At 44.5% G+C, this 27,834-nt stretch overlaps 1 protein-coding gene across 1 annotated transcript in view; it reads right to left on the bottom strand.

The window, feature by feature from the left end:
* Positions 1-3,781: 3,781 nt before the first annotated feature.
* The window catches only part of CES5A (carboxylesterase 5A), a 29,678-nt gene continuing 5,625 nt past the window's right edge, over positions 3,782-27,834 (bottom strand). The window contains exons 5-13 of the mRNA XM_058706773.1: positions 27,598-27,751; positions 25,516-25,623; positions 23,636-23,740; positions 22,429-22,569; positions 19,331-19,396; positions 16,580-16,727; positions 6,708-6,857; positions 4,320-4,392; positions 3,782-4,230 (exon numbers count right to left, since the gene is read on the bottom strand). Coding sequence (XP_058562756.1) covers positions 4,092-4,230; positions 4,320-4,392; positions 6,708-6,857; positions 16,580-16,727; positions 19,331-19,396; positions 22,429-22,569; positions 23,636-23,740; positions 25,516-25,623; positions 27,598-27,751 — 1,084 coding nt within the window. The 3' untranslated portion in view covers positions 3,782-4,091. The remainder of the gene's footprint in view (positions 4,231-4,319; positions 4,393-6,707; positions 6,858-16,579; positions 16,728-19,330; positions 19,397-22,428; positions 22,570-23,635; positions 23,741-25,515; positions 25,624-27,597; positions 27,752-27,834) is intronic.

Genomic DNA, 27,834 nt, shown 5'->3' on the forward strand with positions numbered 1-27,834 from the left:
AAGAGAATGTTAGACTTAGGGTTTATGACAGGAGTATCTACTAAAGTTGACATATGCAACCCTGGTGACCCAGCAAAGCCATTATTAGGTAAATATCCAAGGGCAATGCATGGGTGTATTTACTAAAAGGCGTGTCCTGAAGTATTCATGGCAACTCTTTTCATAATAACCTGAAACTAGGAATTATCCAAATGCCCATCACTAGCAGAATGGGTAAATTATGGCATATTCACACAAATAACGACTCTACGGCAGTGATAAAAAAAACTATAACCATATGCTATGTGGATAAATGTCATACATGATATGAGAACACACCCCCCCTCCCACCTCTGCCTGTTTGTGACCTGTAGCCAGGGCCACAGGGCTGGGAGTTGGGCCTTGGGGTTGGGCAGAAAGGTCTGGAATCTAAAGGGTCTTTGAGGGAAGAGGAGCAGGGACAGGGAGACACCAGGAAAGGGACACCTTTCTGCCCATCTAAGGCAGGCTCCTGGGGTCTTGATGGGAAAGTATAAAACTTAGGAAAGAAGAAACCCTGCTGGCCCCAATCTCTGCTCTGCCTGTGAGTGCAGTCATTTGAAATTAGACTTTTGAGGCAATGGGTTGGAATTTTCCCCTTTCCAAGTGTTACAGAGGAAAGGGACAATGATAAATGGTATTGGTTTATAACTTAACTATTTCGTTTGGTTTTCTTTTTCTTCCAAGTTCTGCAATATCACCTCACTAGCACCCCAGGGGCCTCAGAGGAGGAAAGCACTTTTTTCCCTTTTTATAATGCTGCCCTCTGCTGCACATTAGGAAATTCACAGGCAAATATTTAGTTTGTCTCCAGAGTTTTGTTCGATTTGATTTGATTTGATTTAGTGATTCAGATCCAAGATTGTTCGAAAAAAGTATATATTTTCTGTAAAAAAGTAAGTTGTTTAATTTACAGTAAGAAAGTAATTAAATTTTCTGTTTTTATGTTGATGGAAAAGCAGAGGTGATTGCAAAATACATGTATCTGTGCTGTTGATGAGCAGGAAGTGAAAGGACCCTTCGGGGGAAGTGCATTTGTAGACCATAAGAGCAACTGAAAAAGGGCAGGGCCTTTTCCCGGGTCCATCTGCTGCAAATCCAGATGCCAGACATAATTTTAAAAAGTAAAAGTACTCGGGGGTGCCTGGGTGGCTTGGTCAGTTAAGCGTCTGACTCTTGATTTAGGCCCAGGTCATGACCTTACGGTTCATGGTTTCGAGCCCCACATGGGGTTCTGAGCTGACAGCGTGGCGCCTGCTTGGATTTCTGTCTTCCTCTCTCTCCCCTCCCCTGCTTGCTCTCTCTCTCTCTCTCTCTCTCTCTCTCAAAATAAATTAAAAAAAAAAAAAAAGCAAAAGCACTCCTTCCCAAAGTTGCTTACCAAATTATATCCATAAATGTCCAGGAGCAGACTAACAGCTAGAAATTGTGATGTAGCCACATCAGGCAGAACGTAAGCTGAGTGTCTGATGATCCTCTAGCAACCTGGAATTCATCCACCACACTATGAGTACTCAGCAGCTCTTAACCAGGGGTGTGCATCAAATGCCCAACAAATGAAAATACAGGTCTCTGGTTTGGTTGGACGGGGGAGTAGGTTGGGCACTGGAATTTTGGGAAAGCTCCCTGGGTGAGTCTTCTACTTACACCTCTGATAGAAAATCCTGAATTAAATGAAAAAAGCAGGATGCCCACTGACACTCATATTTCAACTTTAACTCAATACACCATCTGATCACATGTGGATAGGAATAAGGAGGAAAGAGGGCCCTGTATCTGAATGAGTTGGAAATATGCTCCCTCTTGCAAGACACCTACCAAAATTAGAATCACATTTGAGGATACTGGGACTGTGTGCAGTATATAAATAAGTGTAATGTCATTTAATATGATAGTATTTTAAAAAATGAGTTGAGTGGTGTTTTCTAGCTGTTAGTTAAGCCAAATATCAATGTAGAAATTAGCCTTCTGCAGCTGCACAGGCAATTGAATTTCCAGCTTGCTTGTGTGTGGCTTGGTTCCTCTTCCTAGAACCATAAAATGCCCCAAGGATTGTTGATCTACTCCTTCCACAACCACCTAGGCCAGAAACAATCCAACAGATTTGAACCATATGCTGAGGGAGGCAGGCAGCATGGCAGAGAGTCCTGATCTGGAAAGACAAGAGACTCAAGGCCTGGTTTTTACTTGCTGCTAATTCACTGAATGATCTTGGATGAATTCCTTTACTTCTCCATAGATTTCTGTAAAATGAGAGGCCAGGGGCCCAGGCTTAAACACCTTCTGGGGCCAGGTAATATCAATGAGTGAAATGGACCAGGCATAAGACAAAGGGGAATGGTGAGGACTGTAGAAAGTTGAGAGCTCATGCCTTTGTAAAGGGGTAGACTCTACTCAGTTCTGAAGATTTATTCTATCAGGGTCATTGAGAACAGTTGTGCAGGTTGTGCACTGCACAGGGGCACTACTTCAGAGGAGATATTTTTCACATCATAGACGTAGATATTTATCAATGATGACTTCCTGAAGGAAGTCTGTCTGTGGAGGGTTTTGAAGAAAGAATGCCTTCTAATTGGCTCAAAGGTGATGTGCGGGGTGTCAGAAGCCCTGGTTACCATGTGGGAATTCAGCTCCGCTGATGCCAGATTTCTTCTTCTTGCTCCTCCTCTTCCACCTCCGCCTCCTTTTTTTTTTTTACCTTCTTCTTCTACTCTGGAGAAGCTGGACACATGGCTTCCAAAGTGAAATTCCCCTAACTTCATATTAACTGGAAACTAATTCCAAAATGTTTTTGACAGGTGTGGACTGAACAAAACATTTCTTGGGGCCAAACTCAGGCTAGGATTAGGAGATCTCTGACCCAGAGGAACTCTACATTACTGACATTTCAGGAACCCTCCTATTCTATGCACATACGTACTCTTGGAGCAATCACAAGGAAAAACTAACTACCCTGGTAAATGACATGAATAGAATAGGGAGTGTGTGGTTTTAATATGAATTATATGGATATCAAGGGTACAAATGCATCCCTACCTATCAACTGGCTAACTCTAATTCATCCTTTCTTAAGATCAATATCATTTCTCCAGAGGGAACCTCCTAAGACTTCCATCTAAATTAGGTCCCCCGTTACACTTTAATAAAACACCTTACTCTCCCTAGGTGAACTTATCAAATTTCTATCATCAGATATTCGCCTGTGTGAATGTTTGCTTACTGTTTGTTTGCTTACCACTGGTGGCGAACGTGTCTTGCTTACCACTGTAGCTCCAGTGGGGATCTGTCTAGTACACATCAGGCACCCATTATAGGTTTATGGAAGGATGGATTAGTCTCAGTCCCATCAAACATCTTTACTCCTCAGTATCTCCCTGACCTGACCTTACTTCCTGGCGTCTGACTTCTGGGCCCCTGACCTTGGAGGATGTCTGGTTTCCATTGCTGAGGAGGAGGCTCTCCGGCCTCCCCCACCCCTCCCCCACATATCTCCTGAGCTGGAGGAAAGATCCGGTTCAGGCCATCGGTGTTCAGGACATCCATGTTTGGCTTGTGGCTGAAACTCCCCTGGATCGGAGCTGAAGCACTCACATTTCACTTAACACACACAGACACCTTCTCTCATAGGAAGTCCACATCATCTTAAATGCTGGGGGTTGTGAGAATGTTCTGAACACAGAATTAAATTCTGTTCCTTGTACATATTTTACATTCTGATTTTGTTTCATCTGACTAACAAGGTCATTATGATACCAAGTAATACGCCAGCCATCACGGTGATTTATTGAAGAAATCTGGTAGCCTTCCAAGGCCAGTAGCATTGTTTGATGTTGAAAAGAATTCCCCTAAGAATCGTCCTCAAGACCATAAAACATCGGTGAAAGCAGCTGATTCCACGAAGTAGCTCAACACAGAAACGGAGCTAAGGATCGCGGGTGAAATTGTGGAAGAAGGAAAACCAAATCACACAGAGAGAACTTCCCATGGAGCAGAAGAGAAGAAGCCAGGAGGGAGCAGAGAGAGGGAGAGTAAGGGAGAAGGAGGACTGGGGAGGGCTGTGGAAGTGGAGGGTATCAGGGGAAGGTATCCATCCAAAACTCCACCTCTTGCTCCTTCAGTTTCTGTCCCACGCTCACATTCAAATCCAGCTTCAGGTACTGCTCGCTCTGGGTGTAGGCTGGCCACAGAGGCACACCTTCCCCGTTAGGGTTCCTGGAAGTGAGGGCAGAGATGGGGGTGAGATTTCTACCCCCAGACACCTGGCTGTGGGGAAAGCCCGCACCAAGGCAGTGCTCACTTACCCGGTCCGAGCAAAGTTGGCCCAGTACCTCATCATCTTCCTGCTCAGCAATTTCTCCTCCTCGGTGGCTCCTTCTGAAGGAGACAATCACAAAATCCGGCTCTCACACGGATTTGCCAGAAGCCCAAGGAGCTTCGGGCCTGCTGAATCTCGTTCACACCTCCCTTCCCACCGGGATCCTCTCACTGGCCCACCGTTCAATCCTCAATCGTTGGGCTCATTTTGTGTCTGCACATACTGAGGCCTAGAGCTGCCAGGGTTCGCCCGAGGGATCCTGGCTTCCAAATGGAGGAGGCGGATCACACAGCTTCCCTGTCTCACCAGTGCTCTTCCAGAAATTCCCATGAGGCTGCAGGTTTCCTAGGGTCAGAGGCCACCTCTCTCTCTCTCCTTCTACCACTCCCCCTCAAACAATTAATTAATTATGGCATTTCTCTATTTGAGAAAGTAATACTTGCTCAAAGGACAAATCCAAAATGCAGGCAGGGTATCTAACGAAAGTAAGTTTCCCTCCTGTCTCTTCCCTCCAGACACCCAGTTAGTTACCAGCCTCAGAGGCAACCATAGCTACCAGCTTCTTGAGTGTCCTCCGAAGGCAGGCTAGCCTCGTGCAAGGGTTTTTGGCAGATGCCTTTTTACATACTCAGTATAATACGAACATATATCCTGCGTCTTTCTCTTTGTACTAAAACTGTATCCAGGAGATAGGCCCACACTGTTGTCTATAAACCTTCCATTCATTGCCGTTTATTGTTCTATAAATGTATAACACGTAAGTATGTATATATTCAGTTATCTATGAATATAGAATTCAGGCATCCGATATTCTCTTGGTGGATCTTTGCATCGTTTCCAATCTTTTGCTGGTGGAAACAATGCTTCAGTGTGTGCCTAAACCTTTGCCTGTATATAATTGTGCAAAAAATTCTAGAAGTTGAACTGCTAGGGTAAAGACTATCTGCATTTTAAATTTTCCATTAATATATGAGGTTGTCTGTCTCCCCACACCTGCTGAAATATATTATGTAAAATGTATCGCTCTCCCCAACCTCGATAGTTGAGAGAGAATTCCTCAGTCAAGGTTAACGTTCAATCCTCTTGATATGGGTGAGGTCGAGTGGATTTTCATGCTTAAAAGTCACATGTTTCTTCTTCCATAAACTATTTATATATTGCCCAGTGTTTGACTGGGTTGTTCTTTTCCCATTGATTTTAGGAGTTCTTTATATATATTATGTACCATATATATTTATAGATATATATACCATATATCTCTCTATCTCTATCTATCTATATTTTTTAAGTAGATTTCATGCCCAGTGTGGAGCCCAATGAGAGGCCTGAACTCATGACCCTGAGATCAAGACCTGAGCTGAGATCAAGAGTCGGATGGTTAACCGAGCCACCCAGGTGCCCCAAGAGCTCCTTAGATATTAAGGAATTTAGCCTTTGATACACATGCGGTTCATTTTTTCCCATTTGGAGATTCCTGTGCCCATCACACAGTTATGAGCTCAGTGATGGCTGCTGAGTAATAGTAACAGGGACATTTATTAAGTACTCACTGTATACCTCATGAGAACTGTTTCATTTAATCCTTAAGACAACGTAGGAGGCAGTTGTGTCATTACCTGTATTACAAGGATGGGAATGAATAAATCACATAATGAATAAACCTCAGAGCGCATACTCTGGCGGAGGCTCTGTCCTCATTGTCAAGAAGCCAGCGCGAACTGCTTACGAGCCTGTGTTGTGCAATTTCTTAAACAAAATATTTTAGTGATATCTATAGTGTGTAGTTCCTATATTTTCTCTATTGATAACCTCATATGACTGGCTTCTTATTTGAGGCACTGAATAGGTCATAAATTCAGGAATGAATGAGCGAACCTTGCTAGCAACAGTTTGCAAGCATCTGCATTAGATCACCTGGGTCCCACTACTTTGGGCTGGAATTATGAAAAACATGTTTGTTTGTTTGTTTGTTTGTTTGTTTTCCTTTTAAAGCCCTGGGTAGCATCAGTGATTCTAGAAAGGGCAAGGAGGGTTGAGACTAGTGGTCAGAGAGAAGGAAGAAAGAGGTTCTAATTAAAAACAAAAAAATTAGATTGCATGAGTGCCCTCAAGGGCCCACGCCTTTAGGCTTTAGTATGAAGAGAAACACTTATCAAGCAAATGCTGGCAACTCCTTTTCCTAAAAATAAGAGGGGGCCATTTTCCAGGGAATGGCTATGTCTGTAAACCATAGATTAAATCCTAACCCACCAGTCTTCAGGACTCTTGCATAGTATTGGGCGGTTGAGGGACTTCGTGCTAACAGTGCCTTCTCCCCAGCTCATCCCAAGCTCCAGTCCCTGCGAGAACAGAAGCCCCCGAAGCCGTTTCTTACCGAACATGACAATGTCGCCTTTCAGGAAGGCACCTCCAAAGACGAAGCGGATTTCATCAGAGTGATCGGCTTTCACGAAAGCTGGCCTTGTGTCGTTTAAGCACTGGGGCCGGTGTTGAAACTCATAGAAGTAGACAGGTGCGCCAGCATCTGTGGAGAGGCAGGAAAGGGCCTGCGGCCGGTGCGCATGCGCAGCGGAGCAGGGGCGGCCCTGCGTCCCCACCCGGGCTGGTCCTGGCTCCACAGACCCACGGGTGGGATGGCTGAGAGAAGGCAGGTGACTCGAACCATGCTAACTTCCTTCTTCTTTGTCGGAGGCCAGCACTTCCTGCCACAGCAGCCCCTATGCCCCTGGTGGCAAGAGCTCAGCACCCCTCCGGGCAGTCTGAGAGGGCAATAGCTTTTTACTTCTCTAAAAGCCTTTCTTACTGAGCCAAGACCTACCTCCCTGTGACTTCTTGTCACTAACTCTGGTTCGGCTGTCTGGAGACAAAGCGAACAAAGTTACTCCCTGCTTTCAACATCGTTTCATCTCTCTTCAGCTGAAGGCCTTTGCTTCGTAATCCCCCCTTCCTTCCCTGCATCATCAATTTTTCTCTACTGGACCACTGCCATCAGTAGCCAACAGGCTTCCAGAGTCTCCCGTTAACATGCATACACACATGTGCAACGTACACACGCACCGACACACACATGCGCACACATACACATGCACACCCACAGGCACACACAAACACACGTACTCTTGGTCTCCGTTTCCCCTCTGGTTACTGCCTTATCTCTCTAAATCCCTTCTAGCAAGACCTGACATTACTCATCATCTCTGCTTCCTCTCCTCTCATTGTTTCTTTCTTTCTATTAACTGAAGTATCATTTACGGGCAATAAAAAAATGCAGATTTTAATTACACAGTTTGATAAGATTTTACAAATGCACTGACATCCACGACATGACATCACCATGCCCAGGTATGTCATGCCCAGGTATACAGACGGTTTCTATCACCCTGGAAAATTCTCTTGTGTGTCTTTGTAGTCACTCTACCAAGAGACAATCAATGTTTTTATTCCTGTCACCACAGATTAATTTCGCCTGTCCTTGACCTCCGTGTAAACGGAATAACACATTATATAGACTTTTTTGTGTCTGGCTTCTTTTCTTCAGTGTAATGTTTTTGAGATTCATGCACGTTATTGCACGTATCAGTAGTTGATTGTTTTTTCATCACCAAGTAGTATGCTACTGCATTAATATATCACAATGTATTTATCCATTTGTCTGATGATAGACTTTTAGGTTCTTTCTAGTTTGGTGGTATTATGATTAAAGCCGCTAGGGATATCCGTATACAAGTCTTTTGTAAGGACATATGCTTTCACTTTTCTTCAGTGAATATCTAAGAGGAGAATAGTTGAGTAACAGGGTAGATGTACATTAAACTGTGTAAGAAACTTGACAGCTTTTTCCAGAATGGTTATGTCACTTTACATTCTCTCCGGAAGTATATGACACTTCTGAATATTCCGCATCCTTGGATGTGGAATACTTCTGGGTATATAGTTTGTGGGTTTTTTTTTTTCAGTTTTTAAAAATTTTATTTTAAGAGAGAGAGAGAGAGAGAGAGAGAGAGCACAGAAGGGCAGAGAAAGAGGGAGAAAGAGAATCCCAAGCAGGCTCCACACTGTTAGTGCAAGCCCAATGTGGGGCTCAAACTCACGAACTGTGAGATCATGACCTGAGACAAAACCAAGAGTCAGAGGCTAAACCCACTGAGCCACCCAGGCGCCTCTGTGTTTTTAATATTAGCCGTTCCAGAGGTGTAAATGGTTTCCTCATTTGAAGTTTATTTTGCATTTTCCTGATGACTAATAACGTTGAGCACCTTTTCAGCCTTCAGATATCTTGTTTTGTGAAGTATCCCTTCAAGCCTTTTATCCATTTGTAATTGGATTGTTTGTCTCTTCGTTATTGAATTGTAAGAGTTCTCACATTCTGGATATGAATTTTTTTGTCAATTATGTTGTGAATATTTTGGTCCAGTCTGTGGCTTGCCTCTTCATTTTTGTAACAGCGCTCTGGGTTTTTTTTTTTTTTTTTCTTTTAATGTAAAATACACGTAGTGTAAAATTCACCACTGTAACCATTTCTAAGTGTGCAAATGAGTGGCTTTTAGTAGGTTCGGAATGTTGTGCAACCATCACCACTATCTAGGTCCAGAACATTTTCAGCACTCCAAACAGAAGCCTTTATGCAGTCCCTCCCCATTTGCCCTTCCTTCGGAGACTGCTTTCTGTCTCTATGGATTTGCCAATTCGGACATTTTATATAAATGGAATCACACATGTGGCCTTTTGTGTCTGGCTTCTTTCACTTAGCATGTTTTCATAGTGCAACAATGTTGTAGCATGTATCAGCATTTCATTTCTCACTATGGCCACATAATAATCCATTGTATATAGACACCACATTTTGTTTATCCTTTCGTGGGCTGATGGACCTTTGGCGTTGTTACCACTGTTTGATCTCTCTAAAGAAGGCTGCTGTGAACATTCATGTCACACTATTGTTTTCAGTTATCTTGGGTATATCCCTAGAGTGGAACTGCAGAGTTATAAGGTAATTTTATGTTTAAGTTTTTGAGGAACAGGCAAACCATCTTTCCACATTTGCATGTACCATTTACCGTTCCCACCAGCTGTATATGAGAGTTCCAGTTTCTCCACATTCTCAATAACACTGTGGTTTTCTGGGTTTTGTTTGCTTACTTATTCTTTTATTGCAGCAACTCTGGTGGTTATGAAGTGCTATGTTACTGTGACTTGATCTGACTTGCCTTCCCTGATGGTTAATAATGTTGATCACCCTTTCATGTGCTCATTAGTCCTTTGTATATCTATTTTAGAGAGATGTCCATTCAGTTCTTTGCCCATTTTTGAATTGAGTTATTTGACTTTTTGTTGAGTCCTTCATATATTCCGAATAACAGACCCTTATCATATACAGTAAAACCTTGGTTGGTGAGCATAATTTGTCCTGGAACATGCTTGTAATCCAAAGCACTTGTATATCAAAGTAAATTTCCCCATAGAAAATAATGGAAACTCAGATGATTCATTCCACAACCCAAAAATACTCACATAAAAATGATTACAATACTATAATATAATACAAAATAATAAAGAAAATACAAAATAGAAAGAAAAATAAGCAAAGTAACCTGCACTTACCTTTGAAAACCTTCACGGCTGATGTGAGGGAGACTAGAGGAGGGTTATTGTGTAGGAAGAATTTCACTATCGCTATTAGAATCATTGCTATCCATTGGCTCAGTGGAATCGTTTTCTTTTCATGCAGCTTTAATAAGGAACCCATCCAATGACACTTGCTTTTGCCTCCTTTTGAGGACTTCACAGAAATATGACATTGCATTGTCATTAAATAGATCCATCACTCGCACACCTGCAGCCTTATTTGGATGGTGCTTTTCTACAAAATGTTTCACCGTTTCCCACATTTTACATGTCTCCCTAATCTCATCGGAAGTGAGGGATTCCTCTGCCTTTTTCTCCTCCTCTGCCAACGAGATCCCCTCCATAACCTCTTGTTGTTGCTCGTGATGCAGATCCTTCAGTTCGTCGGTGGTCAGCTCCTGGCCATGTGTCTCCACCAGCTCTTGAATATTGTCGTCATTCACCTCCAGTCCCATGGACTTCCCCGCAAACATGGCCAACTGACGGCTCCTGTTCACGAGCAAGCCCCTCCAAGTCATGTCCAAGAATGCGGTTAGGCCACAGTTTTCTCCAAGCAGAACTGAGGGTTCTCTTGGTGACCCCATCCCAGGCTTTATCGATGATCTTGAGGCAGCTCACGATGTGGAAATGATTTTTCCAAAATGCTCAGAGGGTAAGGTTTGTTCCTTCAGTTACCTCAAAGCATTGCTGAAACAGTGCTTTGGTGTAAAGCCTTTCAAAGTTTGAAATGACCTGCTGATCCATGAGCTGGAGGATTGGAGTGGTGTTGGGAGGAAGGAACTTGACCTTAAGGAACTCGAATTCCTCCAGTAAGTCGTCCTCAAAGCCTGGAGGATGAGCAGGAGTGTTATCCATAATCAGCAAAGCTTTGAGTGGCAGATTATTTTAAAAAGGTATTTCTTCACCGCAGGACTGAAGCCCTCGTTGAGCTACTCAGTGAACAAGCTATGAGTGACCCAAGCCTTCCTGTTGGACCTCCATACAACGTTTAACTGGCTTGTCTGCACCTTGCATTTCTTGAAGGTTTGTGAATTCGTGGAATGATACACGAGCAGGTGTTTGACTTTAAAACTCTAGCCTGCGTTATTACAAAACAAGAGGGGGAGATGGTCTTTCACGGGCTTGTGACTGGGCATTGCATTCCCTTCTTCTGTAATGTAAGTCCTCTTTGGCATCTTTTTCCAAAACCCCATCTCATCACAGTTAAAAACTTACTCTGGCAGGTAACACTCGGAAACCATGAGCTTCTTGAACTTGGTAGTGAATGCGTCAGCTGCTTTAGCATCCGAACTCAAAGCCTCTCCATGCCTCACAACACTACGGATGCCACTTGTCCTCTTAAAGTTATCAAACCAACCCCTGCCTGCCTTGACGACTTTTTCATTTTCTGTTGATGTACCTGGCAGTTTACTTATGAGGTCAGCGTACAAGGCATTTGCCGTCTCATAGATAAAGTTCTTGGTCACAGTATCACCTGCTAGTTGCTTCCCATTTATCCAAACCAGAAGCAACTTTTCTACATCTTCCAGAACACGTGGCCATTGCTTTGATATTCTCCTGACTCCTTTTGGTGCATCTAGCCCCCTTATTTCTTGTTTCTGCTTTAATATTGTGCAAATGCTCAATGTAGATTTCCTATAAAATCTTGCAATTTCGGCCACCCACATACCTCATTCTGACCTCTCAATGATTTCCTTAACTTCCACCATAATCATCTCCTTCTTACTGCCTTTCCTTTCAACATTTTTCTGCATGGGGACCATTGTCTATGTTCACACAGATGTTGACTACAGCACAATATTGATAAACTCTTGTCTTATACTGTATTTAATGTAACTGGCAAGGCAGCAGAGGAAAGGGTCTATATCTCAGGCAGCCTGACCTAGAATGAAGCAAAGCATTCCTAAGCTTACTCTTGTATGGAAAAGCAAAGGACTGTCCATAGGTGCTTTGAAGGGACAAAAAATATACTAGTGCCAGTTGTAGGCACCTTCCAGTGTTTTGAAAAATCACTGATTTCTGCCAAACACTCTGGCCTGAGACTGAGCATCTGAGCATGGGAGACGATCACCCACAATCCCACAGCCAGAGAGAGAGAGAGAAGAATCAGGCTCAGCTGTGATCATGTGATGTTTGGTGTCATGTACTATTTGTATTGCAAGACATTGCTCATTTATCAAGTTAAATTTTATTAGAAATGTTTGCTTGTCTTGTGGAACACTCGCAGAACAAGTTGCTCTCAATCCAAGGTTTTACTGTATATGATTTGTAAATATCTTCTCCCATTCTGTGGGTTGTCTTTTCACTTCCTTTATATTGTGCTTTGATGCACAATAATTTTTAATTTTTATGAAGTCCAATTTATCTATTTTTCTTTTTTCATTACGCTTTTGGCATTATATCCAAGAATCCATTGTTACTTCCAAACTATTTGTATCTTTATTTCTAAAGTGAGTCTCTTTTAGAACAGCATACGGTTGGACTCTGTTTTTATAATCCGTTCATTCTGCAATCTCTGCCTTTTGAGAGAATCCATTTATATTTAGTGGAATTACTGATTAGGAAGGATTTATTTCTGCCATTTTACTATTTGTTCCTCAATATGTCATATATTTTTTATTCTTCAATTCTTCCATTACTACTTTCTTTTGTGTTAGATAATATTTTCTAGTGTACCGGTTTGATTCCCTCTTGTTTCTTTTACTCTACATATTTGTAGTTATTTTCTAAGTGGTTGTTCTGGGGATTATAATTAACATCCTAATTTAAAATAATGTATTTCAAATGAATACCAACTTTGTCTCAATGGTATACAAAAACTTTTCCCCTTTATAGTTCTGTGCCTTTATGTTGTTGTTGTCACAAATTGCACCCTGATGCACTGTATGTCAAAACATAGATTTAAAATTATTGTTCTTTACACTTGTCTTTTAAATCATGTAGGAAGAAAAAAGACATTAGAGAACCAAAAATGAATTAATACTGACTTCTACAAGTAAACATAAGTAATGTGAATACCTTTAGTGGTGCTCTTTTTTCTTCTTATGGGTTTCAGATACTGTCTAGTGTCCTTTCATTTCAGCCTTAGGGACTCCCTTTGTCATTTCTTATCAGGCAGGTTTACTAGTGACAAAATCTCTCAGGTTTTGTTTATCTGGCAATGTCTTGATTACTCCTTCATTTTTCAAGATAGTTTTGAAAGATATGGAAATCTTGGTTGGCAGGCACTTTATTATTATTATAATTATTAGTTATAATAATAATTATTAGCTCAGCACTTTGAATATGCCATTCTGGACTCTGTGGTTTCTGTTGAGAAATCAGCTGTTAATCTTATTGAAACTACTTTGTACATGATCAGTCTATTCTCTCTTACCTTTTTCAGGAATTTCTGGTTTTGGTTTTTGATTGATTGTAATATGTCTCTACATACATTTATTTGAGTTTCCTCCTACTTTGGAGTCACTGAAATTCATGTACATGAATATTTACATCTTTCATCAAATTTGAGACATTTTGATAATTACTTTTTTAATATTATTTTTACCTCTTTTTCTCTCCTCTCCTTCTGGAAGTCCTATCATGCATATGTTGAGATGTTTAATGGTGTTCCACAGGCCTCTTGAGCTCTGTTTACTTTTCTTCATTCCTTTTTCTTTCTGATCCTCACATTGGGTGATCTCAATGGATTTGTGTCCAAGTTCTCTGTTTCTTTCTTCTCTATGTTCAAATCTGCTGTGGAGTCCCTCTAGTGAATTTTCCATTCCAGTTGTATTTTTCAATGCCAGAATATCTATTTGGTCCTTTTTATAATTTTATAAATTCTCTCTTTACTGCTTCTGTATGTGGTGAAACATCATTCTCATGGTTTCCTTTAATTTTTTATATGTGGTTTCCTTCAGCTATTTGAGCATGTTTAATAGTTGGTTTAAAGTCTTCAGTAAATCCAATGTCTGGGGTTCTTCAGGGACAGTTTCTATTAATTATTTTCCTGTCTGTGGGCCATACTTTCCCATTTCTTTGCATGCTTTGTAATATTTTGTTGAAAACTGGAGATTTTGAATATTATATTGTGGCAACTCTGAACATCAGATTCTAACTCCTTTCCATGGTTTGTTGTTACTGCCTGTTGTGGTTGTGGTCGTTTGTTTGTTTAGAAATGTTTCTGTACTGGGATGCCTGGGTGGCTCAGTCGGTTAAGCGTCCGACTTCAGCTCAGGTCATGATCTCACAGTTTGTGGGTTTGAGCCCTGCGTTGGGCTCTGTGCTGACAGCTCAGAGCATGGAGCCTGCTTTGGATTCTGTGTCTCCCTCTCTCTCTGCCTCTCCCCCGGTCTCTCTCTCAAAAATAAAATAAAACATTACAAAAATTAAAAAGATAAATGTTTCTTGGTCATGTGTAGCCACCAAAGTCTTTCTCCTGTTTTCTTAGTGGTCAACTAATAATTTTATGGGTCAGCTGAGGTTTTCATAAAAGCCTAAGACAAACAAACAAAATCTCCCAGTCTTTGAAGATGGACATTGTGTGTGTGTGTTGGAACATCCCTCAACACTCAGCCAGACAGTTTACAAGTCTTACTTAGTTTTCACTTTCTGTCTGAGGATAGCCTCCAGGTCAGCCAGATATAACAGCTTAGGGCCATCTCAGGGCTTTTATGAGCATGCTCCCTACTCTGAATATGCACAAGGCCTTCTAAATTCCCAGGTATATGGAGAGCTTCTCAATCCTTTATTCCCAGAGCAGCTCATTGCCCAGCTTTTCCTCCTAAGTGTCGTCTCTTATTTATTCCAACTGTTATCCCTTGCCCCTAGTGGTATCAGCAAATGCATTTACCTTTAAATGTTCATGAAAAATGCCCTCCAGGTAGGTGTCTAATCCCTGAGAAAGCTCTATGTTAGGGGAAATAAAAGCAAGCCCTTTTAGCTTAGTTGTTTAGGGAGCCACCGGATAGGTCAAAGCAAACAACCACAAGTCTTTGAGAATAGGTTCTTTTTTTCTCCCTCCAGTACTAGCAGCCTAGACTATAAATATGGGCTGCTGTCTTTAAGGCCATTGCCTAGCTGGTGGCAGGAAATGGTGCAGAGTAAGTTAACATGCCACAAACACTCTCACTGAGACTCCAGGGTCTATATTTTGATGAAATGTTCATTTGCTTGCTATACACCCTTGATTTATTTCCAGCGTTCTGGTAAAATTGATTCTGACAGTACATGCCAATTTATTCACTGCTTTTGTGGTGGGACAGATTTTGGACTTTCCTCCTCCACCACTTTTGCTAACATTGTTAATAGTGTTTTTTGAAAAGTTTATTTTGCTTAAGTACAAGTTAAGCTTTTGCATTTGGGTCTACAACTCAACTCACATTGATTTTTGTGTATAGTGTGAGTTAGAGGGTTGAGGCTCACTTTTTCTACATAGATATCCAGTCATTTCAGCTCTGTTTTTTGAACAGAGTTTCCTTTCTCCATTGACTTATCTTAGCACCTCTGTCAAAAACTGGTTAACTGTCGATTTTCTGGACTCTCCACTCTGTTCTATGTGTCTATTCTTCAGCCAGTACCAGACTTTCTTAATGACTGTACTCAAAAATAACACTTGAAATCAGATAACTTGTAAGTCCACTTACTTTGGTGTTCTTGTTCAAGATTGTTTTGGCTATCCTTGCATTTCCATGTAAATTTTTCGAGTCAGTTCATTCATTTCTCCAAAACCACTGGTGAAAGTTTGAGACTGGGATTGTATTCTCTGGAGATCAGTTTGCTCATTTTCTCTTGAATCCGTTTTAACCAGGCTTTTACTCCCATCATCCTATCACAATAGTTCCTGTCCAGGTCACCAGTGACCTCTGTGTTCCCAAATTCAAGAGTCCGTTCTTGGTCCTCATTCCCTTGTCACCTTTGCAGACCTTTTGATACAGAATCCTATAGTTCCCTGCCACTGCTATCCCCCGCCCTGTGTTTTTTTACTTATATTACCATCTAACACATATATATTCTATCTCGACTTGTTTGTTAGTCTCCCCAACTAGAATGTGAGTTACATGGTGTCTTTGTTTTGTTCACTGATGTATCCTCAGGGCCCAGAATACTGTCAGGAACATAGTAGGCTCTTGATAAAAAATTGTGGAAACAGAAGGAAAGGGGAATGGAAGAGAGAGAGAGAGAGAGAGAGAGAGAGAGAGAGAGAGAGAGAGATGGAGAGAGAATAAGGGCAGGGCAGGGGTAAGGAGGGAAACAAGGTTTGTGTCACCACAAGTAATACTTCCTTTCTGATTGCTCCACTACTGCTGATACCTAAAATGTTTGGGAAGACACTTTCAGAGAAAGGAATGTGGGAAATAAAATTATGGGGAGGTGGGAATTTTCTGGATGGTCCTGACGAAGGAGGAGAAACAGAAACAACAAAAACTGATCAGCATCCCTGAACTCTGAAAGGCACGGCAATTGCAAAGGTCAGCCTGCAGGGTTGTATCCCAGACATCCTTGGGAACTCCCTCTAACTGAGGGAACAGAAGGGTGGAGCAGGGCCAGTCATCAGGCGACAAGAATTCCCGCAGCCACTGGCCTTGCTGAGCTGTGACCCTGCTGTGGCGGGAGCGGGGGTAGTGCTGAGAGACTCACCTCTATGATGTCGAGCTGTGACCACCCCAGGGACCACAAAGAGCACATCTTCAAGCAAGTCCAGAAAACTATCTCGTATTTCAACCGGGGAGTGCTTGTTGTAGAAGTAATGATCAGCCACAAGGTGCAAATACTGGGTGGGGATCTGCTGTAAGAAATCATGGCCACGGGAGATCCAGGTCAGCAACATCCAACACGTCAAGCGTTTGCCTGGGCAGACATGATTCTGAGGTCTTTACATGCATCGCCTCGTTTAATGCACACAGTGATCCCACGATGCAAATATCAAAATTAGCCCCCTTTCACAGATGAGGGCACTGAGGCTTAGAGAGGTTAAGGGGTTGTCCAAACTGGTACAGCCATTCTTTCACTTGCAGCCAAATTTCATGCTACTAATCACCGTGCACATGCCTCTCTGAGATGCTCCAGAAACGGCCACCCCTGGCCAGAACTGGCAACATGGTTTGCAGGGCAACGTTGTTCAAAAATGATACCAATTTCAAGATGGTGACAACATAGCATTCAATCAAGTGTAGAACTCTTCTGAGTGTAGACCTTTGTGCCAACGCAGGTCCCACACCCAGGAGGCCGGCTTCGGGTAGTAGCACTGCCTCCGGTCCTTTGCTGATTCGAGCTAGTTGCTCTCTTGGAGTTCCCTCATCTATAAAAAACAGGCCGTGCTGGGGATCGCATGAGATATGAAGAAAGAAACATGCTGTCCGGCACAGAGCAGGTCTTCTGCTCTATTGGTTTCCCTCAACACCTACTGCCAAAACCCTTAACGGGGCAATTCCCTGACTTCTTGACCCGACACTGGGCTGCCTCCCAGTCTTCGATCCCTCAACTTGCCCCCAGCGCAAATGCCAGAGGATGCAACGTAAACTTCATGAAGATTCAGGGTCCGCCACATCAGTGATGTTCTTGGGGATCTGGGGGGTCTAGGGAATGCTGGGATAAGTTATGGCACCTCAGCCACCATCCCCACCCCCCAACATGAAAACAAGCATGGTCCTGCAGGTGTTTCTCTGGAATTTGGAGGCAGTATACAGCACACTCAGACTTGTTCATCAGGTCCTCTGAAGGCTGAGTGTTTTTAATCAGGCCCAGAGCAAGTCCAGGCTCTGGTGCAAGTGTCTCTGACTTGGACCACGTGACCAGCAGACCCCCTAGGTGCTCACGGTACCCAAGGAGGGTCTGGATGCTCTGTGGACCCTCTGGTGAGCCCCAGTGGGATACTCACAGTGCAGACCCCTGGGGTTCCAGAGCAAGGCTATGCCATCTGCATCAGAGAACAACTTAATCATTTGAAAAGTACTTGCTCTGGCACCTAGGAGAGACTGCGTGCCCTTCCAGTCCTCCTGCACCTCCCCACAAAGCCCACTTTCCACTCCCAGGACCTGGTTCAACATACCTACTCCTCTTGAAAGGCCCTCTGGTCAAATGTTTCCCTTTCCTAAACCAGATCAATCACCTCCTCCTCCATGAGGCCATCTCCAATCCAGCCTGCGAGGTCTCACTGTCTGGTGTATATATTTTAAGTATCTCTCAAACCTTAATCCCAGTTCGGACCACTAGATAGCCAAGACTCATCAAACATTACCTCTGGGCCTTGGGGCCCGAAGGATCCCCTGCCTCTGGTCTGGCTCACTCTGTGGCCAGAAGGCTCTTTCCAAAATGGAAATCAAATCATGCCGCTCTTCCTCTGTTCCCAGCCCCTGGGATGAACGGCACCTTCCTTTCAGAGCATATAACAGCTGCAAGCACCCTCCTCTACTGCAGCCTACCCTGCAGCTGACCTCATCACACTCCTCTGCTTCTAATCTTGGGTCCTCCGGCCGGGACCTCCAGCTCCCCTGGCCCCTGTTCCTCTACCAGCCAGACAAACCTAACTCATCCTTCAAGGCTCTTCTCCTTGAGGCAGCCACCTGCTTCCTCCTGTGGGCCACACGGGGCCTCGAACATTCCTCTGCTCTGGTTTGCAGACACTACTGAAGTGCCTCCTTCACTTCATCCACCACACGCTCCCCAGGTTCTGCAAGTGTAGAAGGAGTGCCTGCTCATCACTGTACCTCAGTGCCTAGGGAAGCGCTGGGCTCTCAAGAAGCAGCCAGTCAACGAATAAGTGCACAAAGGGAACCTGGTACAGAGTTCACCCTGGATGTTTACGGCAAGAAGGAGGGAAGAAGAGAAAGGAATCCGTTCCTACATCTAGCGTCTGGCTTAAGACCTGATACTGACACGTCTGTTCAGGGAGTGAATGAATAAACAGTTGAGTCAGGATCCTGGGCCTCGCTGGAACCTAATACAGTGCCCGGCTGGCGTGGAGTGAATACAGGTCCTTAGTTCCGGGTGTGTTTCAGAATTCAGAACTTTGCTGACTGTGCATAAATAATTCAGTATATAGGCTGCGTGTCATGTCACGTGCTCTGGGGGCGGCTGCCCCAGCCCCCACACTACTTATGTCATCAGAGAAGCACATGAACAGGGGGATGAATGAAGTGGATGAGAACAATAAATACCAAGGGCCACCTATCAGCTAAGGAAGTTTCGGTTGTCCTACAGGCTGTTTTTCAGAGCTCCTTGGATTTTGAGATCGTGAATAAGGGACTGTGGTACTCTATTTGGCAAAGATTCACTGAATGAGTGAACGAGGAATGACTGTAGCCCCAGCCCCTACTGCTGAGTGTGCCCCGAGGAGGTCTGTTAAATAGGTGAATCTCTGACGAGTCACAGTTGCCCAGGCTCACTTACCAGGAACGTGTGTACGAAGTGGAGGGCCAGAGACCTGTTGGAACCCCCGAGGATCTCAGGAAACTCCTGTGGAGAGAAGTAGGGCATCCTCTGTGAGCACCTCAAGACACCAGAAGGGAAAGTGGTCTCGCTGAGGGCTGAGGGGCCTGCCTTTTAGAGGGGAGGCTGGGAAGAGCAGGAACCCATTTAGTCCCCAAGGGGCGACATGCAGGAGTGGCCTCAGTGGGTTGGAGCAATGACAGTCTCTTCTCACACTTGCTAAAGGCAGCCATTCCCTGCCATACCTGTGGCCTTGTGGGGCCCGAGTGGCTGCCCTGTGGAAAGACCGTGTTATGAGCTGAAATGTGCCCCCCAACCCCCATTCCCACGTTGAAGACCTAACCCCCAGTACTCCAGAGTGTGATAGAGCGGAGGCCACGTTTTTCAAGAAGTGATGAAATCAAAGGGAGGACTTTAGTTGGGCCCTAATCCAACCTGACTGGTGTCCTTATAGGAAGAGGAAATTCTGACACACAGAGACATCGGGGTGTGTGCATACAGAAGAAAGACCATGTGGGGACACAGGGAGAAGATGGCTTCGTGCAAGCCAAGGAGGGAGGCCCCACAAGAAATTAAGCCTGCTGACACTTTGATCTTGGACATCCAGCCGCTGGGATTGTGAGAAAATAAGTTTCTGTTGTTTAAGCTACCTGGTCTGTGGTGTTTTGCTGTGGCAACCCGGGCAAACTAATACAGGCTACAGCTCGGCTTTGACACCACATTCAAAGAGAGGCCAGAAAAATCTCAAACTACTGGTTTATTGTTCTCTTTCTAGAGATCTTTACAATTAGGGCCTCTGAGATGCCAGCAGTTTGCAGAGAGCCAGTGAGGTGGCAAGACTGGTGGTTAAGAGCAGAGGCTTTTCTTGGGTGCCTGGGTGGCTCAGTCGGTTAAGCGTCTGACTCTTGATTTCAGCTCAGGTCATGATCTCCCAGCTCGTGAGATCGAGTCCCACGTCGTGCTCTTTGCTAACTAACAGTGCTGAGGCTGCTTGGGCCCAGTCTCTCTCTCCCTCTCTCTCTGCCCCTCCCCTGGTCATGCACGTATGCTCTAAATAAATAAAATAAATAAATAAATAAATAAATAAATAAATAGGTAAATAAATAAATAAATATTTTTTAAAAAGAACATAGGCTATGCTTGGTACATAGTAAGGGCTAGGAGTAATTACTTGTTAAAAGACCCCTCCCGGGCCAGTATTACAGCTTAAAAACATGAGAGGGTAGAAATACTCTCCACTTGTCCAATGAATTTCGCTTTGACATTTTCTGCTGAAAGTCTTGAGATAATAAATCACGAGGGTAAATATTTAAACATCTCTGTCTCCTGGAATCTGAGGGAAACTCCTGAATCATTCAATTTATCTACACGTGTATTTCAACCACTAAGAACCTCTCTATATGTTCGGCAGCTGAAGGATTTGGAGGGAATTTTGGAGGATTTCCTATGGTCTCCAATGGTCAGCAGTGGATGTCGCTGTGAGGTCACATGAACTATCCACACTGATGCAGGCTTTTGAGCTATGCAGACCCAGGCACCAATTCCCATCCTGCCACTTGAATAATTCCAATAGCTAACATTTACTGACGTGTGCTTGTGAAGCAGGTAGTTAAGATCATCCTATACCACGGATTAAGGAACGAAGGTTCAGAGAGGTTGGGCAGTTCACTTAAGGTCACACAGCAGGTTACCAGAGAACCCAACATTTAATGGCAGAGCCTAAATGCATGAAGAAATTACACAACACTGTCTCCTCCCCCAGCTGGGAGACTTTGGGGAAGGAATTTTAGCCTTTCTGAGACTAAGTTTCTTTAACTGAAAAACAGGAATAACAATGCCCATTTGCAAGTTGTTGGACAGATGGTACACACTGGGCACGTGGAAGAGCTCGGGACTGGCTGCAGTGGTTATGGTGGTGGTGTCATCGGTAGCACCTGCCTTTTTCTTTCTAGCACAAACCTGGTAGCATCGAAAGGCCTTGCTGAAGCCACAGTCTGTGACTCAGATGCCTCATTTGCAACACGAGCAGAAAGATCCTCACTCCCACTTACTCCAAAACATTGCTCTGTAAGTCACATTAATAATGGTAGAACAGGCCTTTAATAGCCCGATGAACTCAGGGTTCTGGTTCTAACCAGCCACCAACTAGCTTTGAACCTTGACAAGCCTCTGGATTTCATAACCACATTTCCCTCAGCTTAAAAGGAGGAGGTTGGTCTCCGTGACTGCGCCGTGATGATGTTATGGGCTTGAGCATTCTTACCCTTCTGAGGACAGATGAAAAGTTTCTTTCAAATCAACAGGGTCTTCTTTAAATGGCAGGGTCAAGAAACCATGGCTCCTTCTCAGGACCCAGCCTGAGCACAAATAATCTCTCCTTGGAGAAGCCTTTCTTGACCACCCCTCCTCCTCCCTAAAGACCTTCTCCCACCAGTTTATGTCCTTACACTTCCGGAAACCATCTTTTCAACTGTCCATTTCATCTGGGCCTCCCCAGTAGGATGTGAGCCTGCAGAAAGCTGGGACTGCATGACTTGTTCACTGTTGAATGCTTGCTTTTTACCAGGGTGTAGAGCGTAAAGTAAATGTTCCCTTCGTACTTGTTGAATGAATAAGACAATTCAGTGATTTCGCAACTTGTACAAACCCAGAGAGCATTCTTGGAAGTCAAAATTTCATAACCGCACACGAAAATGTAAAGGCCTGAACATTTTCCAAAGCTGCATGAAATTCATCTTTGAAGTAGTAACTGTGCTCATTTGAAACAATCATTTGTGATGTTTTGAACAAAGCTCGAATGGATCCATCCTCTCTTACTTTTTTCATAGAGTTGTTTCTTTCTCCATGAACCTTGTATGAGGAGCAGGGCAGATGCTGACTCCGGCTGCCCTCAATCCTCAGCTACCCTCCTTCAGAGAGGGGAAGGGGCATCACCGTGTCCTTGGCTTCCGGGCTCCCGCATGACACTTGGCGTCCTTGCTGGCAGTGCTGAGCTGTGGAAGCACATACAGCTGCCACACCGCTGAGGAAGCGACAGGAAGGACAGCTGGGATCCTTACCGTGGGCAGCAGGAAGGCACACTCGTGGTTATTGACTCCGATGATAGAAGGAACTGAATTAAATGCTTTTTGAGTCAATAGGGCTAGAGGCTCATCAGGAAAGAAAAACTCATCAACCACTGGAATGGAAAACGTGATTTTCTGGAATAAGGAAGAAGAGAAAAATCAGCATCTGCTTCTGTTCACAAAATCTGCTGTCCCCAAGCCCCCAGCCAAGGAGACCCAACCCGCCGAGCAGTGGTCAAACTACATTAAGAAAGGAAAAAGCCACAGTTGGCCCATCCTGATGTATCAGTTCTGCTTGGCCGGCCCTGCACTTGCTTAGGCAAAGGGGCTCAAATTCTTTGAGAACCTCTGACCAAATGCAGCAGGCAGAGTGGTGAGCAGGGGACAGGGGAGTGGCCACAGTAGTGGGGATTAGTATGCGCATCTTCCTGAGATGTCCTCCTCAGCACTGTGCCTTTGATCTGGCTGAGTCTTGGGTCTCAGGAGGAAACACCTGGCTTTATCCACGTTTTTTGGGGGTCTCTGTTTGGGAGTGGGGATGGCGGGGAGCACACAGAAGACCTTTCACACTCCATCGGGTCAAGGACTTGTTATCCAGCTCCCAGACTCCAGCACAACTCACAGCGGACCCTTCATCCATGCCAACAAAGTATTTCACAATTGTTGGAATCTGACAGATAATGACCTTGCTCTTCCAAGGACCATCAGAAGCTCTCACTAGTGGAAGGGGCACAAAGAGCTGATTCAGTCCAGTGACTGAAATTTGTCAGTGGTCATCTAGACTCTGCTTACATACCTACAGAGGGGGGTGCCTCACTATCTTCTAAAGGTGCTGGCCCTTTTTCAGAGTTTTTAGAAATTTCCTGGTTACACCAAGCCAAAATGGCTTCCTAACAGAACTCACACTCTTGACACTGATTTTAGCTTCTGGCAGCATGTGGAACAGGGGAAGTCCCTCTTCCCAGTGACTTAAAGACAACATTTGTGTTTTCCTGGATCTTCTCCTGGCTAGGCAGCATCCCTGGCCCATCAAGTTCTTTGAATGACCTATCATGGTTCTGTACATTCTACAGCCATTACTATGAATCCCAACCTCCATCTTTCCAAATCCCATATCAAAGTAAGTAAGAGAGTGGTGGGGTTTGTCTGCCCTTCCATTCCAAGCACCACCCTGCCCCCAAACCCTCCCGCCCCTCTTCACCTTGCTGATGTCCAACAACTCCTCGGGGGGTTTTGCCCTCAGGCACTGCAGCAGGGCAGCCGAGTCAGACGCATGGCAACCACAGATATGCGCCAGCACCAGCAACTGTTGCCAGAGAAGGACCAGGTCAGAGCACAGCATGGAAAGTCGCCAAGAAAATGAAAAGTGAAGAGTCCTAGATCCTTCATACATGAAGCCTGCTGCCCCTCCCCACCCCCTGAGGACAGGCGGGCACTGTACCTCTTTGTTCTCTTGCCTGACTCTCCTTGTCATCTTTAGCAACCGCTGGAGTAGGGGGAGGTGATGTGTCAGCCTGTGGCTGTGGAACAGGGTCAAGATTCCTGGCCATGGGGAGACCAGTCCGATGACGTTGGCTCCACTGGCAGTAGGCCTCACTGAGTCCAGACGCCCAACTCTGGGATGCTGAGTGGAGCCAGGAGCCCCAAGCGTGAGGAGCAGCTTTGCAAGCATGACTTAACTGTCAGTTGAGGCATGACTCTGGCTCAGTGCCAGCTTGTCAGCTCTGTTAAGCCTCACCCCCACCACAGCCTAGAATACCCTGAACAGCTTTTCCTGTCTCACATCAATTCCACTCATCCCTGGCTCCTCCGAGATGTCCTTTCAGACCACTGCAGCTCCCATGAACCCCTTCCTCCTCTGATTTCCTGTTACCTCAAGGATTCCCACCTTCTCTACCTAGCCTTTTCACAAACGCTGCCTTGCACAGTCGTCGAACTTTCCGTGGGAGCTCATCCCTTGAAAGTGGTGGCCCCCCAAGTGTCTGGGAGTCATGAATGCTCTGAGAATCCAACGAAAGCTACAAACCCTCTCCCTGGGAAAATGCACAAACATATAGAATCTACACACAACGTACAACTGTAGGAGCTCAAGGACCATCTCCCAACTACCCATGGATTTCAGGTTAAAAACCTTTGTCGTAAAATGATTATGGTCTTCTGAAGTCAGTGTAGCCCTTCCCATTTATAAACCCACAGGTCCTAGCATAGAGCTGGGAGGACTATGGACACTCAGCGTACATGTGCTAAATGAACAAACAGAGGCACAAACTGAAAGTTGATACGTCATGTTCCCCAAACCAATATTCCCGATGCATTGAGAGTATTTTTACAATATTATGACTCCATGTCTCTGCTTGTGGTGTGCACTGTCATGTTCTATCAGGTGTTCAAGCAAATGCACCACGAAAATGCATAGTCCCCAGGAGGTGGCTCCACAGCCCCGTGCTTAATCTTCATTGACCGAATCAGCTCATTTGTTAACTCATTCATTCAGCAAACAGCAATAGTCACCTAGTATGCACCAGGAATCATGCCGGGACATGAAAGATGCAAGAGACCTTGGTCTCCAGGTCCTCACTGTCCGCTAGAGCACTAACCAAGATGACAGATGACAAAAGTCTGGGGCATATGCCTCACCGCCCCCTCACAATCTCATGCCAGGCAACAAGAATCAGTCACAGTGTTATTTCCCACTGAATTGGAAACAGCCTAAGAATCTTTCTTAACAGAGTACTCTAGACAGAGTGGAGTCGATATAGGAGATGAGCCGTATATAACACAGGGGACTGAGTTATATATCCTAAGCGAAGAATAATGAATAAGATGTCAGAACAATTACATAGACACTCATGTACACACACACACACACACACACACACACACATTCACGCACACCAACAGTATTTCACTGGGGACCTATTTTCTGTCAAACCAGGCCTCCCATAGAGCAATAAGGTTCACCTTGGCCAGCATCAGACTCTTTTGACCATGGTCAGTAGGACTGCCAAGCACATGGTCTATCGACACCTGACCACATTCTCCCCTGACCAAGTAGAGGAGAGGTGTTAACGAGATACCTACATCCTTCTTCCTCTCATCACCAGGGGATCTCATCACTAAAGGCAGGATGGCCACCCCACTCTCCATGATGGCTTTGTGGAATAAGCCATTGGCCATGGGGGACAGAATCTGGAGACAGAACACAAGAGACCAGGAAAAGTTATGCAGGGGACTCTCCATCCAGCACATACACCACCCACCTTTCCTTGAAGAAACCTTCCCAGGAAGCCTCCTTAAAAGCTTTGTGCTTACAGAAAAAAAAAAAAAGCCCTGGTTTGGGGACTCAAGGACTAGCCATGGATGTATGGACAAATTATTTAACCTGTCTGAGCCCCAGGTGCCTCAGGAACTTTGAGGTCAAACATCCTGGTGTGTGATTGCTTGCTAGCTCGTTCATTTCCTAGCTGGGGGAACCTCAGGCGAATTGTTTCACATTTCTGAGCATCAATTTACTTCTTGCAAAACTGGAAGGAAAAATGGAGCACATATCACAGAATTGTGGCATAGAGCAGAAGTAACAAATATAGAAGGCTTTGCACAATGCCTGGTCGGACAGCATGCACCCACGAAACGGGGGTTGTCATCATATGTGTAAAGTTGAGTTATTATAATTCACCTTACTGAATTATTTTGAAGATACAAAAATATTTTGTATATTGTCAAGTGCTACACCGTGGAAGCTCTCTTAAACCACTTCTATGTAACAGACTTTTGTGATGAACATGTGACCCTGGAGATGCCAAGCACTCAGAGCCAGTGGGCTATTTTCTAGCACCACCACAGGTTTCTATTCCCACAAGTTTCTGGCCAAGAGGCAGGTGTGTTTGCTTCCTCACTTGTTTGGTCAGTTACACTTGCTACTGTAATTACATAATCAGTGAAATACCGCGGGAACCAGTGAAGTATGTGTGTAAGAAAAGAAACAAAACTATGTTTGGGGGAAAGAAACCTGTGATAAAGACAAGTAGCTGAAAAATACTGCCGGCAAATTAGGTGTGAAAAAGATAAGAGTAAAATACGTTGGGTGCGGCGGCGGGGAGCGGAAAATTCCATAAATGCACCTCATTCACAGACTACAAAGCACGCATCTTTTAAAATTCATGCTCACTGTAAAGAAGCTGAAACCGTAATTAGAGGACCATGATTCCAATGGGTGGTTTATGCCAGAGAACCACGCTGGACCTCTAGCCAGCAGACCAACCTTGAAAAGATACCACACTATATACCAAACCACTGATAGAGAAATGCACACTTTCTCTTTGAAGTTAAAATAAAATGGGGCACCTGGGTGGCTTGGTCGGTTAAGCGTCCGACTTCGGCTCAGGTCACGATCTCATGGTCCGTGAGTTCGAGCCCCGCGTCGGGCTCTGTGCTGACCGCTCAGAGCCTGGAGCCTGTTTCGGATTCTGTGTCTCCCTCTCTCTCTGCCCCTCCCCTGTTCATGCTCTGTCTCTCTCTGTCTCAAAAATAAATAAACGTTAAAAAAAAATAAAAAATAAATAAAATAAAATGTTATAGGGACGCCTGGGTGGCTCAGTCGGTTAAGCGTCCGACTTCAGCTCAGGTCACGATCTCGCGGTCCGTGAGTTCGAGCCCCGCATCGGGCTCTGGGCTGATGGCTCAGAGCCTGGAGCCTGCTTCTGATTCTGTGTCTCCCTCTCTGTCTGCCCCTCCCCCGTTCATGCTCTGTCTCTCTCTGTCTCAAAAATAAATAAAAAACGTTAAAAAAGTTAAAAAAAAAAATAAAATGTTATATGCATCCTTTTTTTAAAAAGTTTTAGCTGAACTTTCCTATTAAACAAGTAATTACCAGTCCCGGTAATTGGACACCAGGGCTTCCACCCTATAAATATAAGGGATTTTTCTTCAAACTATTACTCAGGATGTGATCTTGGGTAATTCATTTAAACTCTTCCTGATGACAGCTCTTGTCCACAAAATGACAGAGAGCCCCTAACTCTCTCTGTAAGGCTTGAGGGAGACAATGTGTATAAAAGTGTTTGTTTCACAGGAAAGCACCAGTCAGCTATAAGTGATTCATGGTCCTCATTTTTGTAACCTTCCCCACCAAGGTCTGTTCAGATCCCAAAGAGAAGAACTCACGAGGCTGGAAACACTGATGGCTCCCGCTGAGTGTCCGAAGATGGTCACGGAGCGTGGGTCACCACCGAAGAACTTGATGTTGTCCTGGACCCAGGTTAGGGCGGCCACCTGGTCCAGGAAGGCCCAGTTCCCGCGGGCATGCTCATCCCCTGTGCTGGGGCCAGAAGTAGGGTGAGAATACTCAGTGGGCTGCAATCTGCTTCCTGCCGCTCAAGGAGTTCAAGGTGGAGGCTGTGG

This window comes from Neofelis nebulosa, chromosome 17 (assembly GCF_028018385.1).
Source record: "Neofelis nebulosa isolate mNeoNeb1 chromosome 17, mNeoNeb1.pri, whole genome shotgun sequence".
In the NCBI taxonomy this organism is placed as follows: Eukaryota; Metazoa; Chordata; class Mammalia; order Carnivora; family Felidae; genus Neofelis; species Neofelis nebulosa.